Below are 13,224 nucleotides of genomic sequence, written 5' to 3'. Positions count from 1 at the left end.
TTTCTACCCACTTACAAATTGAATCTATATCCTGACAGTTTGAGACCATTATATCTTGTCGGATTCTCATTCTTCAGTGTAAAGTTTTGTTATATATGATGTTGTCAATTCCCTCTAGAATCTTAAATACCTGTATCAAGTCACCTCTGATGTTTTAATCGATTTTCGTATTATTTATATTTTATATTTGGAATCAGTTTTGTTGCTCGCCGTTGTACTTTTTCTAATCTGTCAACGTCTTTAATGAGATTCGGTGGCCATACGAAAGCAGTATATTCCAAATGTGAACAAACTAATGATTTATATAGCTTGTTCATGAGAGATAGACTTTTGTAGTCAAAAGATCGCGCAATCTGTCCTAGAACCTTATTTGCTTTTATCTAAATCTTCTTGAATATACATAAGAACATAATAACATAAGAACATAAAGAACATAAGAAATAAAGGAGACTGCAAAAGACCATAAGGCCTGCACTAGGCAGCTCCGTATCCATCACCACCTGTGATCCCCATCCATAAAGTTGTCTAATCGTTTTTTAAAACAATTGATGGTTTCAGCGCTTATTACATGGTTACTAAGTTTATTCCATTCATCGACTACCCTATTAGTAAACCAATTCTTGCCTATTTCCTTCTTAAATCTAAATTTGTCCAGTTTATACCCATTACTGCGAGTCCTGCCCTGTTGTTTTATTATGATGACCTTCTTTGCATCACCCTTGTTATAGCCTTTGATCCACTTGAACACTTCTATTAGATCACCCCGGACTCTGCAACTTTCCAGAGACTGTAAGTTAAGGTGCCTAAGCCCCTCTTCGTAAGGCAAATTTCCGAGTCCTTGTATCATTTTGGTCATTCTTCTCTGTACTGATTCTAGTGAATTTCACGTCCATTCTGTAGGACGGAGATCAAAACTGTACCGCATAGTCAAGGATGGGTCTAACTATCGCTAGATAGAGTTTAATAATTACCTCTGCACTTCTATTCGTTACCGTCCTAGCAATGAAGCCTAATGCTCTGTTAGCTTTATTCCTGGCGCTAATGCACTGCTTCCTGGTTTTAAGGTCCGGACTCACCAGAACTCCCAAGTCCTCTCGCACTCAGATTTTTCTAAAAACGTGTTATCTAAGCTGTATCTATTTTCGGGGTTGTGTAGCCCTACGTTTAACACGCTACACTTAGAGATATTGAAGTTCATTTGCCATTTCATCGACCATGTTAACAGTTTATTTAGATCATCCTGTAGAATCTGGGCGTCGTCTCCTGACCTAATTAGGCGTCCTATTTTAGTGTCGTCCGCAAACTTACTAACATCACTATTTAACCCATCGTCTAAGTCGTTTATATACATAATGAACAACAAGGGACCCAAAACCGAGCCCTGGGGGACCCCGCTAGTAACATTGCCCCACCTAAATTTTATTCCATTTATGGTGACCCGCTGTTTTCTGTTACTAATCCAAGCTCTAATCCATTCTAACACTTTTCCTCCTATGCCATGGGCTTTGATTTTATTTAGTAGTCTCTGGTGTGGCACTTTGTCGAACGCTTTGCTAAAGTTAAGTTAAATAACATCGTAATTTTCATTGTTGTCTGAAGCCTTATATACCTTAGTGTAAAAGGATAGAAGATTAGTCACACATGACTTACCCTTGGAGAAACCATGCTGTGAATCACGAATTAAATTATGCCCTTCAATATGTTCTCTGAGTCTATTTACTATTATTGATTCAAGCATTTTTCATATCTGAATGATTTAAGTGATCATTTGCCATTCCGCACAATTTTGTATCATCAGCAAATTTGGAGACAATAGGTTTTAGTTCGTGGTCTATATCATTTATATTCATTCATGGGATCACTCATTGCTGAGTATGATCCTCTACACGAACTAACATCACAAAGTGAGATTATGACTGGTGTGTGCGCAGGTGGCTGATGAGGCCAATACGCGACCTACAAACACGGTGACAGTGAGGGCAGATATGGTGATGAGTATAGGGTTGGTTTGTTGTTGTCCGCTGTTCTGAGCGTTCTTTGCGGCGTGTTCTGTTGTCTTCCAGTTTTGCCGTTCTCCTAGCTTCTAGACGCTGAACTCCATTGGCGATTGTAGTTCTCCATTTGGGGCGATCACGGCTAGCTTCTTCCCCGGAGTCAGTGTTGATGTTATAGTGGTCGAGACAGCGTTTGGTAACATTTTTGTACGTTTTCCTCTGGCCTCCACGAGATCGTTTGCCGTGGGTCATTTGAGCGTTGAGAACTTCTTTAGGGAGACGATCGTCCGGCATCCTGTTAACATTCATATATATATATATATATATATATGTATATATATATATATATATATATATATATATATATATATCATACAATCCATGACCGTCGCGCATGATTGATGTCGCTGTCCACTAGCGAATTATTCAAATATATATATATGTATATATATGTATATATATATGTATATATATATGAATTTGTGTATATGTATATATATATATATATATATAACTACAAAGTAATGTCGTAACACATTCGTAAAATTCAACAAGAACCCACTGTGTTGGATAAGAAGAAATGAAATAAATGATATCCATATATTTCGATCACGGACTGTGATCCTCTTCAGTGGAATACATAGTGGAGTTTTAGTTTAGTTTATTATTTAACATTAGTACATGAATATATACACAATCACATACACGTATGTATATATACTCGTACATACACATACTTATAACTATATACATATACATATAAAAATGCGCGGGCCACAAGCCCGCCGCTGGGGCTTACGCCCCGATATTTTGCTACCATGTTTCAGCGAGGGGGCGGAATGTCTCGCATGATGGTTAGCAATTTGCTAGGTGTGTTAAGAGCCCGCCTGACCAAATGGGCGGCCAAAACTTCCTCATCCTGTGGGCCCTCGATGGGTTGCTGTCTTAGTTGAGCTGTGGCGGGGCAGTGAACCAGGTAGTGTATCAGCGGTCGACGGCTCTGGAGGCCGCAGTGTTCGCACTCCTGACCACTGAACTCGGGCCGTAGCTGCTCCAGCGTGCCGTACCCGAGCCGGAGCCTGTGCAACCGAACTTGGTCGGCTCTAGTTAGCGGACGGCCGCATTGTAGCGGCTGGTAATTTGTGGTGGCAGCGTACCATGCTGCCTGCCGCGAGGTTCTCTCCATGGTGCGATGGTGGTGATGAGCGGAGTGCCAGGTGCTCCGCTTAGCCTGCGTCTTGATCTGCTGCAGGCTGGGGAGGACGTAGCAGGATACTGCGGGCATGGTGCTAGCTGCTCGGGCTGCTGCATCCGCCAACTCGTTCCCTCGGAGCCCCACGTGACTGGGTACCCAGTTCATCCGTAGGTGCCGGCCTTCACCGGCAAGTCTCTGCGCGCTGAGCTGAATGGATGTTACCAGCTGGATGTTGTCGGTGGGGCTGGCTTGCTGGAGTGTCTGGAGGGAAGATTTGGAGTCTGTGTGTATAATTACCGCACCTTCACGATGGTGAAGGGCGTGCTCCAGGGCTTGCTGTATGGCAACTAACTCCGTCTGCAGGGTAGAGCAGTGGTCGGGGGTCCTCCATGACAGCGTCTCCCCGCCGGTGACTGCCTCCGCTCCGGTCGTGCCTCGAACAGGGTCCACAGATCCGTCTGTGTAGTACACGGCTCCCCCTGGGATGCTGGCCTGTGTCACAGATGCCAGCGCGTGTAACCGCAGCTCGTGTTGTGTGCACTGTGCCTTCCTTGCTGGCGGGTTGTTGATGATGATTTCGACGGGTGGAGGCTGCCATGGGGCCGGTACAACGTAGTTTGCAACGGCCAGATCCGGACTCCACATGGCTATTTGACCGTCGTCGAACAGTGCATTGGTGGCGTCAGCTATCCTCCGTAGCCAGGTGTTTGTGCTGAAGAGGTCCCGTCGCTGCGGTAGGGTCCTTTTGATTTTGGTTCGTGCTATGGTCTCCCTGTCTTGTCGGAGGATCTTAGCCACCCGGCAAGTCGCAATATGTTTAACCCTGGAGGCCAGAGGTACCAGTCGAGTCTCACTTTGCATTATGGACATACTGGTCCAGCGAGGTGCCCCGAGCATGGTCCTCATGGCCTGGTTCTGGATGCACTCGATACTCCTTTGTTGGGTGGGTGACAGGGAAACCAGCACGACAGCGCTGTAGTCAATCAACGAGCGGACGGCCTGTATGTAGTACAGGCGCAGCACGGCATGTGAGGCTCCAGAGTGTGTCCTTGTCATCGCCCTCATGACATTGATTCTCGTCCTCGTCCTCTCCCTTAGGTAGGTGACCTGGGTGTTGAAGGATAAGCCTTGGTCAACCCATACTCCCAGGTACTGGTACGAGCTGGTCCAAGCCAGCTGGATACCCTGAATGTGGAGGTGGGTGTCCGGGGTGGTGGCCTTAAGCATCAAGGCCTTGGACTTCTCAGCTGAGATCTTGAGGCCCAGTTCTTCACACTTGTTAGAGATAAGATCAAGGCCCTCTTGTGCTCTGGTGATCCTATTGCCTCGGGTTTTGCCCGAGACGACAAGAACCAGGTCGTCGGCATAGCTGAGAAGCGCCGTGCCACCCCGGAATGGGAGGCTCACCAACTGTTCCATTAGGAGGTTGAAGAGGACGGGGCTGAGAACCCCACCCTGCGGAGTGCCGTTCTCTAGGTCCCGGTAGGCTGAAAGGTGGCCTTGGAACCTGAACCGGGCGCGTCGGTGTAGCAGGTAGTCCTCTATCTAGGAGAGGAGTCGTCCCTGGACACCCCGCTGTACCAGCGCATCTAGGATGGCGTGAGCACTGGCTAGCTCGAACGCTTTTTCCAGGTCGAGGAAAACGGCCACGGCAGGGCGGTTGTCTATGTGACTCAGGAGAGTCATGATGCTGTCGGCCGTCCCTACGCCCTTGGAGAATCCGAAGATGTGTGGGTGGAGGGGGCCCAGACGCCACATGAGTCGGGTGAGTACCATGCGCTCCGCTGTCTTGGCCGTGCAGCTCAGCAAGGAGATGGGACGTGGCTTGGAGGGCTCCCTGGGCTTAGGGATGGGCTGGATGTCCGCTCGTTTCCATGTGTTTGGGTGCCGGCCTACCAGCAATGATTGGTTCATCAGGGCCAGTAGTGATGCCTCCCCGGCAGGCCCCGCGTGAGCTAGCATAGAATAGGTCACGCCATCCGCTCCCGTAGCCGTATCTCTTCCTTTCTTGGCCCGGGTCAGTTCGTGTGGCGTGAAAGGTACATCGGTGACGTCAGGTGTTGCTCGCGCCGTACCGACGGCCTGCTCTCGTGCTGGCCTGAGCTGCTGCTGGAGGTTCTGCATCTGTGCGGGGAGCTGGGAGTTGGCGCACCGTGTGGCGAACATATCCGCTAGTCGTTCTGCTTCCTGTTGTGGCTCTGGGTGTGAGGCAGGACGAGGGGCGCGCTTCCCGGAAGCCGTCCTCAGTTTGGCCCACAAGTCTGCCAAGCTGGTGTGCTGGTAAAAGCTGGCACACCACTCCAGCCATTTGGCCTCCCGTACCCGGCTTGAGACTTGTCGAGCGTGTGTAACCACTTCCTTCAACAATTGTAGGTTAGTTGAAGTGAGTCACTTGCGGTACAGCTTCCGATGAATGTTGACCAGGTGATTCTGCTCCCGGACTTCCTCATTGTAGAACCACCAGTTCCAACGCCATCGATGCCCTGGATGTCGTCTGGGGATGGCTGCTTCTGCTGCTCTTTCGATTGCTGCAGTGAATTCTGTTTCTCGCTGGTCTAGGTCCTCCGGCGGGTCGCACGCTTTCCACCAGTCATCCAGGGCGGCCTGGAACTTCTTCCAGTCCGCCCTCCGCAGGTCCCATCGAGGTGGTTGGAGCGGTGGTAGTGGGAGTGCGGCCCTTAGAGTGGTGATGACGGCGTAGTGGTCGCTGGTGAGAGTAGGATGCACCCGCCAGCTACTTCCGGAAACCAGATTGGTTGACACCAGGGAGAGATCCAGTCTGCCTCCCCGGACGTCAGTGGGTTTCCCAGTATTTAGAAGGGAGATGTCCTGGACCTCTTCCAACGTGGTTGCCAGTTGGCGGCCGGTCGGGTTAGTCGGAGAGGGGGAGTGAAGCAGTGGATGATGGGCGTTGAAGTCTCCAGCTACTAAGATATTGTTGTGGGTAGCTAGTGACAGTATCTCATCGACCTCCAACAGTTTCCCGGGGCTCCTGTAGATGTTATAGATGAGGAGTGGCAGGTCGGGAAGGAGGAGCTCCACAGCCATCACCTCCACACCCTCACCACAGTGTACGGGTCGCGCAACCCTGCGGTGTGGTAGGTTGTTCTTCACCAGCACCATGCAACCACGGTGTCCTATGCCTCTGTCAAGCGGGAGTGAGTGGACCGTGTAGCCCCCTATTCTCCATTCGAAGTCACCGGGTGCTAATGTTTCCTGTAGAAGCACGATATCCATGCCCTCCTCCATGATTGTTTGGAGGAGTTGGTGCTTCTTGTTGCGTATTCCCTGCATGTTCCACTGGAGCACCTTCAGGCTGCCGAGGTCGTGTGGTGCTGGAGAATTTCTCATGTGCGCATTACTCTGCTCCATCTTGGTGGTGGGGGGAGACGCTGTTGGTGGGTGTCCTGGCAGGCTGGTGCGGGGTGGGTAATGTGCCCTCGAAAGTGGCCGCCATTACTTCTCGAATGAGAAGAGAGGCCAGGTCTTCATCTCTGCCTGGAACAGTGTTTGGCTGTTGTAGCAGGCGTCTGAAGACTGCTGCAGCTGCCATGAGCATCCCCTCAAGCGGTGGGTAGCGGGTGGCAGTGGGCCTGACTCCGGTCGCTGGTTTGTCTCCGGCCGGGAGTTTGGCTGGAGGGACTGCGGTAGTGGATGTGGCGAGGGTTGCCGGGGCGGTTCTCCTAGCTGGGGGTGCTGGAGTTTCTGGTGTCTTCTTCTTTCGTCGTCGACGTCTCTTGCGCCGGGCGTTGTGGGTCTCTGCTTGGGGCCTAGTTGAGGGCTGGGTTTGTGTTGGGGGAGGGTTAGGCTGCTCTTCCAGTTCTTGGCGGGGGGTGGGTGCTTGACCCCAGGCTGGGCGTGATGGTGGGGGAGCGGGCACGAACAGAGGCTGCTGCTGCTGGGAGGGTGGTGGTGCGTTTCCGCGCTTCGCCTTGAGGGTTTGGTCTGCCACCAGGGAGCCGTCGGATGCGTTCTGGACAGCGAGGATGCCATGCGTGGTGCTTTTTTTGACAGTTGGGGCACCGAGCCGTGGTGGCCTGGTTCTCCTTGTGCTTCTCTATGCACACTTCCGTTGCGTGTGCTAAGCTGCATACTCCGCACCTCGTGGTGTTGGGGCAGCAACTCTGCAGGTGGTTATATCGTTGGCACTTGTAGCACCGTATCGGCTCTCGGTCGTAGGGCCTTAGGGCGTACTTTCCCCATGGCCCCAGGTCGAGTTTTTCCGGTAGGGGCCCCTCAAGTTCTACCAGAACCTGGCGGGTTGAAACTTTGTCCCGCGTATTGCGGAGCCGTTCCGCCCTGAGGACGCTGGGGTGGTCTCTCACTGCTTCCAGGGGCATATCCAATGGAAAGCGTTGGAGGATACCCTTGGTGCGCTTGTCGCTGGGGTCCAGAAGCACCAGCTTAGGAGTGGGACCCTATGTGAGGGTACGCATCCTAGACGTGCTATCGTCGTCCTTGGGGGTGAGTACATACTCCCCTTTCAGATTTGGCCTGATGGTCATGCTTAGTCCGGGGTTGGCTCGCTGGAGGGATAGTATGGCCTGATACTGGCTGGTGTGGCTATTGGTCTCCCCGAGTTTGAACTTTGGAAGACCCGTCGTTCGAGGGGCGCGTTGCTTTTTGGCGACGCCGACCACTGTCCATCCGTCGCCTCCGTTGCCGCTGCTATTAGGGGAAACGCTACCGTCTGCCTCAGTGGTGCTCCCTCTGCTGCTGCTTGCCTCGGTGATGCCTGCGCATGCGCCGTCTGAAGTGCTCCTTCCATTGTCATTACTATCTCGATCCTCGGGGTCCATAAAGCACAGATCAATATCTGAAGGTACATGACCTTTGCTGATCTTTGTCTTCGGTAGCCCATCTGCTGCTTCCTCGTCCTCCTAGTCATCAAAGATGCTTCTTTTCTTCATAGCGGACACAGCACCGGACGAGTGTAGTCAGCTATGTACAATCTGAGATGAGAGTAGTGGAGCAAAAGGCATGTCTTATGTACAGTAAAATAAGGAACATGGATAGGACTCAGGTAGACCGCAAAGCCTTAGACGCTACCTGAGTCCTATCCATGTTTCTTCTTTTACTGTACACAAGACATGCCTTTTGCTCCACTACTATGTATTCCACTGAAGAGGATCACAGTCCGTGATCGAAATATATGGATATCATTTATTTCATTTATTCTTATCCAACACAGTGGGTTTTTGTTGAACATACATATATATATATATATATACATATATATATATACATATATATATATACATATATATAAATAAATATATATACATATGTATATACATATATATACTATGAATAGAAGTGGCCCAAGAACGGAACCCTGAGGCCAGTCGTATAATTTTTTTTTTTTTTTTTTTATCTAGAAGTCTTCCCATTTAAAACAACTCTTTATTTTCGATCATTCAACCAATTTCTAGTCCAACTTAATAGGCTACCACTTACTCCGTAGGAACCTAATTTAGTAAGTAGCCTTTCGTGGGGGACGGTATCAAAAGCTTTTGCAAAGTCTAAATATATTAAATCTATATTGTTTCTTTTGTCATAGTTCGAGATGACTGTGTTGTACAATTCGAGTAAGTTAGTCACACAAGAACGTTTTCGTCTGAATCCATGCTGGATATCATTAATCAAACAGTGACTTTCTAAGTGATGTTCGATAGCATCTCTGATGATAGTTTCCACCATTTTCCTACGATTGAAGTCAAGCTTATAGGCTTGTCGTTATTTGGTTTCTTTTTGTCACCTGTTTTGAATATTGGAGTAACGTTAGCTAGCTTTCATTCTCTTGAGACATCTCCGGATATGATGGATTTTTTTTTTTTTTTTTTTAATTTGTAATGGAACAACAATCTAATTTTTCATTTCTTTTAAGATTTTTGGATGCCAACCGTCAGGCAATGGTGTTTTATTAATTTTGAGTTTCTCTATACACCTTTTAATATTTTCTTTTGTTATACATACGGCATGTCACCCTTGATTTTTCACAGGTTTCAGTTTAAAGTTCACTCTGAGGTATTTCGTTTACGAATACTGAGCTAAATTAGTTGTTTAAAATATCACACATTCCTTCGTTTGAATACTTATGTCGACCTTCAGCAAATAGTAGTGGGTCAATGTGATTCCTAATAACCTTTTTATCTCTAATATAACTATAGAATTCTTTGGGATTCTTTTTGCATTTATCAGCGATATTCATTTCGTATTGTCGTTTTTGTTTTTATTGTCTTTTTTAGATCTCTCTGTATTATTACGTAACTTTGATAGTCATTAGGTGTACCCAAGCACTTGTATTTCTTATAAGCCTGTCTCTTTTTAGCAATATATATATATTTTTTTTCAGTTTCTCTGTCGAGACATTTTGGGCGAGCCTGATTTGGGGGGCGTCTGTCCTTAAACGGGATGTAAGTATGAATCATCTTAGTAAGCGTATTTTGAAATATTTCCTACATCTAATCTACAGGTCTTTCGCTTAATTTTGCCTCCCAATCTGTAAGCTGAAGCTCCTAATGTAGTCCTATGAATGGAGCTTTACTAAAATCGGATATTTTAGATACACAAGTAACTATATTATATTTTTTTAGTAGTTTGAATCTAAGTTGTGACTGCTATTTGCAGGGGGGGACGGTATCAAAAGCTTTTGCAAAGTCTAATTATATTAAATCTATATTGTTTCTTTTGTTATAGTTCGAGATGACTGTGTTGTACAATTCGAGTAAGTTAGTCACACAAGAACGTTTCCGTCTTAATCCATGCTGGCTATCATTTATCAAACAGGGACTTTCTAAGTGATGTTCGATAGCATCTCTGATGATAGTTTCCACCATTTTCCTACGATTGAAGTCAAGCTTATAGGCTTGTCGTTATTTGGTTTCTTTTTGTCACCTGTTTTGAATATTGGAGTAACGTTAGCTAGCTTCTATTCTCTTGGAACATCTCCGGATATGATTGATTTTTTTTTAAATCATTTCTAATGGAACAACAATCTCATTTTTTATTTCTTTTAAGATTTTTGGATGCCAACCGTCAGGCAATGGTGTTTTATTAATTTTGAGTTCCTCTATACACCTTTTAATATTTTTGTTTGTTATATTTACGGCATGTCACCCTAGATTTTTCACAGGTTTCAGTTTGAAGTTCACTTTGAGGTATTTCGTTTACGAATACTGAGCTAAATTAGTTGTTTGAAATATCACACATTCCTTCGTTTGAATACTCAAGTCAACCTTCAGCAAATAGTAGTGGGTCAATGTGATTCCTAATAACCTTTTTATCTCTGATATAACTATAGAATTCTTTGGGATTCTCTTTGCATTTATGAGCAATATTCATTTCGTATTGTCGTTTATAAATATATATATGTATATATATATATATATATATATGTATATATATATTTATATATATATATATATTTATATATATATATATACATATATATATATATTAAGATCTCTCTGTATTATTATGTAACTTTGATAGTCATTAGGTGTACCCAAGCACTTGTATTTCTTATAAGCCTGTCTCTTTTTAACAATACTGTCGAGCCATTTTGGGTGAACCTGATTTGGGGGGGGGGGGCGTCTGTTCTTAAACGGGATGTACGAGTAGGTATGAATCATCTTAGTAAGGGTATTTTCAAATATTTCCTACATCTGATCTACAGGTCTTTCGCTTAATTTTGCCTCCCAATCTGTAAGCTGAAGCTCCTAACGTAGTCCTATGAACTGAGCTTTACTAAAATCGGGTATTTTAGATACACAAGTAACTATACTATATTTTTTAGCAGTTTGAATTTAAGTTGTGACCGCTATTTGCAATAGATTCTCCAACTTTTACATCGGTTATCATGCTTTCATGGCTAGTGATCAATAGATCGAGTAAGTTTCCATGTCTTGTGGGCTCTTTTACGTGCTGAACTAACTATCACCGAGAAAATCTATCAAGCTACTACCTACAGTATATGCCCATGTTCAAGGGTCATCCAATGAATGTCAATAAAAATTATAGTCACCCATTATCAATAAGTCCCGGTTGGAGAAACTAGATCATTTTTTAAACAATTTGTCGTCTGCTAAATATAATGTTTTTGGTCTATACATTACACCTACATTCATTTTTTGTTCATTTGCATCCTGTTTTACTTTCTCTAAAACGCAGGCATGGACATTGCTTTTAACGTTGTGACCGCTATTTGCAATAGTTTCTTCAACTTTTACATCGGTTACCATGCTTTCACGGCTAGTGATCAATAGATCGAGTAAGTTTCCATGTCTTGTGGGCTCTTTTACGTGCTGAACTAAGTAACTTTCACCGAGAAAATCTATTATGCTACTACCTACAGTATATGCCCATGTTCAAGGGTCAAGCAATCAATGTCAGTAAAATTAAAGTCACTCATTATCAATAAGTCCCGGTTGCAGAAACTAGGCAATTCTTAAAACAATTTGTCGTCTGCTACTGATAATGTTTTTGAACTATATATTACACCTACATTCATTTTTTGTCCATTTGTTTGGGTTGATTGTACCCACAAACTATCATATGCATCCTGTTTTACTTTCTCTAAAACACAGAGAAAGTTCTGTTGCTTTTAACGTACAACAGAACACCTCCCACCTCTCTTGTGGTTTCTATCTTGATAAAAGTGTTTAAATCCCGCAATATTAAATTCAGCTTCAAACTCTTTACCATTTAATCATGTCTCGGTTATTTCTATCATATCGACATTTTCATTTTTGACATACCCCTGCATTTCTTGGAATTTATTCCTAATGCTACGAACATTAGAGTACATTTTATCAAGAAACTCGTGATTGTTTCTTTTTGACACGTTTTGTATTTCAACATCATGCCTTACATTATGGTTTTTCCTTTATTGACATTTGGTCTTTCGTTGACATGGACATTTGCTCCATTACGGATATCTGGTCACTCACGGTCACTCGATCTCTTCTGTATACCTTACCACCCTACGTCACAGCGTTCCACACCGGCCACCCGTCGTTCGCTGATATTCTGTCCGGCATCCCTTCCTAAAATGGTATTCTGTCCTCCAATGACATTATACCCTACAGTGATATTTGTCCTCCACTATCATTGCATATCATCGTGATATTTTGTCCCCCACTATCATCATATCCCATCTTGATATTTTGTCCTTCACTATTAATACATCCCATCGCAATGTTTTGTCCTTTGACATTACATTCTAATGTGATATTTCGTCCTCTACTGACATTATGCCCTAAAATGATATTTTGTCCTGCAATGACATATTGCTCTACATTACTACTATACCTTACTCTGTTTTCCCAAATACACCCTATTTCCCCCTCCCTTTGAGTTTCTACCCCCGAAAAAGAACTAGTTCAATACAAACTCCCACAATGAGGTTTGTAAAAACATCTTTGCCTCTGCGAGTAAGGTCGATCCCATCAGAAGCATTAAAATCATGACGCCAGGAAAAGAATTGAATAGATACCACGAAAAATTCATTTCTGCTCCTATTTAATAATTAATGTTATTCAAATTTACCTAGTATGTTATATTTACCTGTTCATATCTATCGCCTATGATAAAACTGATAGCAGTGGCAGTATTGTCAGGAATATGATATATGATAAGAACGGAGAGGCAGTGATAATATCAGAGACGTGGATGGAGTGAAAAAACTGGAGACAGTGAGTCAACCTCGTGATCTCCTTCCTTACCGCGTGGCACTTAGGATATTTGATTTGTCGCCGTGGCACTCCATTGATAGCGAAGAGGATAAAACTCATCTAGATTAGCCCCTTTTCTTGCCATGTTCCAGTTTTGCTAAGATCAATAGAAAGGACAGGTCTCCTGAGGGTTTTCTAATCCCATTCTACAAGCAATTCATAAAAACCATACCTGAATATGCTTCCTTAGTATAGTTCCTTATATTCAAATAACAAATATTAACACCCTACAGCATTCACAAAGCAAAGCATTAGGTTTAATACCCCATTAAACTATACTAAGAGAACATCTACATACAAA

At 44.7% G+C, this 13,224-nt stretch overlaps 1 protein-coding gene across 1 annotated transcript; it reads right to left on the bottom strand.

Moving 5' to 3' along the window:
• Positions 1 to 4,734: 4,734 nt before the first annotated feature.
• On the bottom strand, positions 4,735 to 6,540 carry LOC143025957 (uncharacterized). The gene is made up of 3 exons (XM_076185938.1): positions 6,146 to 6,540; positions 5,582 to 5,923; positions 4,735 to 5,458 (listed from the first exon to the last, which is right to left on the bottom strand). The coding sequence occupies exons 1-3, from the start codon at positions 6,538 to 6,540 to the stop codon at positions 4,735 to 4,737; spliced, it is 1,461 nt and encodes a 486-aa protein (XP_076042053.1).
• Positions 6,541 to 13,224: the final 6,684 nt, after the last annotated feature.

This window comes from Oratosquilla oratoria, chromosome 6 (assembly GCF_046742065.1).
Source record: "Oratosquilla oratoria isolate Oo_2021 chromosome 6, ASM4674206v1, whole genome shotgun sequence".
Classification (NCBI taxonomy): Eukaryota; Metazoa; Arthropoda; class Malacostraca; order Stomatopoda; family Squillidae; genus Oratosquilla; species Oratosquilla oratoria.
The sequence above is the reverse complement of the archived record's forward strand: the minus strand, read 5'-3'. Positions and strand labels throughout refer to the sequence as shown.

Coding starts and splice junctions, on each gene's coding strand:
- LOC143025957 (XM_076185938.1), bottom strand. CDS start 6,540: ATGAGAAATTCTCCAGCACCACACGACCTCGGCAGCCTGAAGGTGCTC. Junction 5,924..6,145: donor TTGGAGGTCGATGAGATACT/GTCACTAGCTAC, acceptor TTCCGGAAGTAG/CTGGCGGGTGCATCCTACTC. Junction 5,459..5,581: donor CATCGGAAGCTGTACCGCAA/GTGACTCACTTC, acceptor CCAGCACACCAG/CTTGGCAGACTTGTGGGCCA.